Source organism: Montipora capricornis, chromosome 10, assembly GCF_036669925.1.
Source record: "Montipora capricornis isolate CH-2021 chromosome 10, ASM3666992v2, whole genome shotgun sequence".
Lineage (NCBI taxonomy): Eukaryota > Metazoa > Cnidaria > Anthozoa > Scleractinia > Acroporidae > Montipora > Montipora capricornis.
The window spans coordinates 2012853-2017852 of record NC_090892.1 but is presented as its reverse complement, the minus strand read 5'-3'; the positions used below and the strand labels follow the sequence as shown (position 1 = coordinate 2017852).

General features: G+C 39.8%; 1 protein-coding gene across 2 annotated transcripts in view; it reads left to right on the top strand.

The window, feature by feature from the left end:
- LOC138022303 (bifunctional 3'-phosphoadenosine 5'-phosphosulfate synthase-like) overlaps nucleotides 1–5000 on the top strand; it is an 18075-nt gene that overhangs the window by 4370 nt on the left and 8705 nt on the right. Inside the window, exons 1-4 of one of the 2 annotated variants that reach the window (XM_068869405.1) lie at nucleotides 1590–1724; nucleotides 1864–1978; nucleotides 2161–2396; nucleotides 3765–3903. In XM_068869405.1, coding sequence (XP_068725506.1) covers nucleotides 1698–1724; nucleotides 1864–1978; nucleotides 2161–2396; nucleotides 3765–3903 — 517 coding nt within the window. In that variant the 5' untranslated portion in view covers nucleotides 1590–1697. Of the gene's footprint in view, nucleotides 1–1589; nucleotides 1725–1863; nucleotides 1979–2160; nucleotides 2397–3764; nucleotides 3904–5000 lie in introns of those variants that run through there. The other variant, XM_068869404.1, reaches the window with a different exon arrangement.

The following is a 5000-nucleotide window of genomic DNA, read 5'->3' as shown; positions in this document are numbered from 1 at the left end:
CAAAAGTTGTTTGGATGTTGGGCAAATGTTGGATGCAAAAATACAGTTGTGCGGAGGCCGTTCAAACGATTCCAACGTTGCGCCAAGAAAAGAACCAAGACTTTCGCGAAATTTGATTGCGAGGAACTAAGAACTAGAAACCAGTCTCTCTCGTCCAGATAAACTACCCCATGTTGACTTTTACAACCTGATGCGAGCATGCGTGTGTTCTACAATTGTTGAACGGTGTGTTCAAACGGCGTCAACACCATTCAACATTTCGAGAACAAAGGAAAAGTTGAATCTATGTTGAATAAAAGTGTAAACCGATTTAAACTTGATTCGACACGCTTTCAACAATGTTGAACTACCTGTTCAAACGCACTGAACATGTTCAACAAGGTGTTTGAATGCATGTTGAAGCAATTGTTGAAACCGTTTAAACGGGCCTTAAAAACCGTTTAAACGTCGCCTTAACGCGTGTAGTTATTGAAAGAGACTGAACAGTCCCGAAAAAACGTAGGGAAAAAGAAATAATAAAGAGCTTTAACTTGCTTGGAAACTGTAGCCACGGTTGAGTAGTGAGCATTCATTATTTCTTCAGTAATATTAACAATTACCAGAAACCCATAAGGGTTGAAACGTGTAACGCGCGTTCACAGCTTCCGAATATTCAGTGCGAAATAATTGGTTGAATGTTTCAGTGCTAAGTACCATATTTGGAAACCCCTCGCTCTTGTTGTTCCAAATATGGTATTTAGCAAATTGAATATTCAGAAGCTTGTTTCCCAGAACACAAGGGGCCGTTACACGTTTCAACCCTTATGGGTTTCTGCAATTACTGAACGTAATATCCATAATACTTGTGCAATGCAAATCAGGGTTAATGTTTGCACGTTCAATGTTGGTTTATGCGTAAAGCAACATTGAACGTGCAAACGGATTCCATCCCCACCAAAGTGTTTGTTTAGGCCGTTTATTGTAATTTATGCTTATCTTGTATCTTTCCTTACTTGCATGCTAGTTAACTAGTCTCTTGATAATGGAGTCATGATGACCCCGAAACGTCTAGCAGCACTAAATCTTCTCCTGGTTTTTTATATGCCTTTGCTTCATCAAATCTCTACTGATCAAATAAATAGATCAATACCTACTTGATTGGATAGTAATATAAGAGATACACTGTCGATAGACAGATAAAAACTGAATACATTTACGCGTACGTTCTTGTGAATTGACATTTTCTCTTGTTAGGATCCTTTGGAAACCAACCAATCGTTGCTGGCCTGTAGAATTAAAGCCGAAAAACTAAACTCTTTGCGTTACCAACGCTCTTGACATCAAGGCGTTAGCCGAATGTAATTTTACAAGAAATAAAAAAAACAAAAAACAAAAGTAATTTAAAAAAACGATTCGAGATAAAAAATAAAATTGCGGGATTGCTAATATTTGATTGTTGTTTTCAAACTATCAAACAATTTACAGTGTTTACCATGTTATTTGTCAGAAACAAACTTTAATAAGATCATGCATTATAAAAATAGTGCGCTTTTTCAGCCATTAGGAGAAGCCTTCTCGTGGCACATTCTTTAAACGGTAGCTACGTTACCATTGCAACGTTTATTTTTCATCTGGCTTTCTAGCGTATAAAAAGGAAACTTTAGATTTTTCTCTAAAGAAGTAACAGCTAGCCCTCGTCGATTGGAAAAGCTTCGAGTATGGCTTGTGCGGGACTCTGGACATCGGTACGACTTTGAGCTGCAACTTTTCCACTACCTCACGTGTCGTAATCCGTCCTTGTAACTTTGGCTCGGGGGAGTGAATGTAGTGGAAGTAAGGTGATTGTTGTATGCGCTGAAACAAATACTACCTTTTCCCTTGTAGAATGTTGTTAAATCCACGAATGTGTTTTACAAAGAACACAATGTTACTCGCGACAAGAGAGGGCAGGTCGTTGGTACGCGAGGAGGATTTCGAGGATGCACCGTTTGGTTCACAGGTAAACATGGTTTCTTGATTCGTTAGTCTGGTTGAAATTTTGCCCCTGAGGGCAGGATGGTGTCTTTATGACGAGTGACTTGTTTTTTTTTACATTGATTAAACTTCTTATCTTTCTTGCGTTTTCTCAAGTCAAGCCCCTTAGGTGTTTGTATCACTGAAATTAATTGAATTCTTTTGAAGGTCTGTCTGGAGCGGGTAAGACAACTATAAGCATGGCTCTTGAAGACTATCTCTGTCGTCAAGGAATTCCTTCATACTCTCTTGATGGCGATAATATGAGGACAGGTCTTAATCGCAACTTGAGCTTCTCCCCAGAAGACCGGGAAGAGAACATCCGACGTGTTGGCGAAGTAGCTAAGCTCTTTGCTGATTCTGGAATGATCTGCCTGACCGCCTTTATTAGTCCTTACGAGCGGGTAAGACATCAAAAGTTATTTACTTTGAAGTTCAGCAATTAATAGTGACCGGGTGGGTTTCATTTTTTTTTTTTTTCGTTGCGAATAAGAAAAGCTAAACGGAAATCAATCTTCACTGGCAACATTACTGAAAATAACTTAAACGCTGATGAAACTCTATGGGTACAACTGCCTTTCAGTGTTCTGCTGATAATATTTGTTGAGGACCTAAATTTGCCTCTTCACTTGCTTGCAGCTTTCATTATATTTACTTACCATTAATGAAAAGTCCATCTGAAAAGAGGAAATAGATGAACAACAGAATATCTAATTGTTGGTCAACACAGCCGCAATGTGAGTCTTGTGAAGAGTGGATGTCTGCGAGATTGGTTGATTTTCTCAAATAAAACCAATTCGATATTGCAACTTTGTCATGAATCCTGATCAGTCGCGGAGAAGCTTACAATGCGGTGTAAAGATAATTTCCTATGATTGATGTCCGTCAGGGGTATGTTTACTTCAGCTTTCCGATTCGGTTGTTTTTTATGGAAAGATTTTCCAGAAATTGTATAAATGATTGTTGAAAAACTGTGAGGAGAAAACATAAATTTGCGTCACATTCTTTTGACGATTCATCGATCAAAAAAGACTTTACGAGTTCATTGATAACTCTATCGGTTAAAATCATGCGAGTCTAGTGGCGATTTTTTTTTATTTGAACGAGATTAGTTCAGCTTTTTCATGCAAATTGTTACTGGTTTAATACGAAAGACTTTGTGAGACTCGCTTTGAAAAAAGGACCGGTGAGGTGAATTCAAATTGAATAAACGTCCAACGTGGCAATCTCACGCCGTAATCAGATTGTTAATGAATTCTGTTCGAAACACTCAGATTTCGGTTCTTTATGCAAGCACTTTTCGAGATGTCTCTAGCAAAACAAAGAATTCATTGGGAAGGCTGCATTTTTAGCCGGAACTTAATAATAAGTATCGCTATTTTTTTTTGTGTTCGTATGAACGAAAAGCTGCCGCAAACTATACTTCCTTTTGGGCGTTTTTGGCCATTGCGCTGGACGCTGGTTCGAGGCCATGCTCAGTCACCGTGCTGTTTCCTCAAACAAGGAACTTTTGCCCCACAATGTTTAAGTCACTAAACGGAGTAAGGGGCTGCCGGCGACATAATACTCAGTGGGGTTGAGCTAGTGTTAGACTAGCATCCCCCCCAGGGGAGATAAAAATAATCTCGGTCGCTTCATCGTACATGAAAGCGGCTAAAGCTTTGACCGTGTGAGCCGTGCGACTTTGTCTTGCCTGTATCGATGAGACGATTTATTTCCTGCATATTCACCAGACGTTGTCCAAAAGCTCAACTGGACATTCTTCCTTGTAGGATCGTGAGAGAGCTCGTAAAGTGCACGAAGATGCGGATCTACCGTTCTTTGAGATATTTGTGAACACTCCATTAGAAACCTGTGAAAAGAGAGATGTGAAAGGACTCTACAAGAAAGCAAGGGCTGGCATAATTAAAGGTTGGAATGTTTCGTAGTTTATAGTCTTCTTTTCTTAGAGTCCAGAGTTCGCTGAAGCGTCACTGAACATGACTTGATTCTCGCGGTGGTCAACTTTAACCAGTTAGGGTTAGGGTTAGGTAGTTGTTGGACAAGGGCTTGGGCTCATGGACATTATGAAGCGTTGGTCGGGGGTACTAAACGAGAAACCACTAAAAAGAGTATCACCGTTATAAAGATACAACAGTCGGCCTTGCCCTTTTAAGAAAACCCACAAAAAAGTATGAAAGCCCTCGGGAGACCGAACTAGGAAACCAATTGGTTAACCTAACTCCCCAGCTCGAACTTTAATGTCTGTCACAGTATTATTCTTCTGGAGCTAATAAAATGTGATGATGATGATTAACAGTGATGTATCCAGGTTTTCAAATTTGGGGGTCCTCTGGACCCCTTTTCGAAAAATTTGGGGGTCCATTGCAAACTTTTTGGGGTCCAGCAAATAAGGAAAGGAACTTTATTTAAGTGTCTTATCTTCTAGCGCCGTAGAGCACTAATCGGGGACACTGTAAATTGAAATTAGCAAGTTAACGCAAATCAAATCGAATTTTCGTTTTTGAGGAGAGGGGAAAACCGGAGTACCCGGAGAAAAACCTCTCGGTGCAGAGTAGAGAACCAACAAACTCAACCCACATATGACGCCGAGTCTGGGAATCGAACCCGGGCCACATTGGTGGGAGGCGAGTGCTCTCACCATTGCGTCATCCCTGCATCCCTGTATATTCAAGAATTAATGTTCGATCTATTGTCTCTTAATTGCTGCTGCAGTAGCCTTTCAGATTTCTAAATTGCACAACAATAAAAAAGTCTATGTACTTAAAATAAAATGATCAATTTCTTTGAAAGTGTTATGCCTGTTGATTCATTGATCAAAATGTATGGGCTGTCAAAGCTCCATCGACCACATCTGAAAACGCCTCAAGGAATCCGTACGCTGTAGGAACTGTTAGCTCCAGTTGATAAATGATCTAGATCTCCACAGCAGTAAAAAAAAAAAACAGATCTGAATCTCAGTTTTCCGTAAAAAAAAGGAGCATCATTTATTTTAACAGTACTTGAGG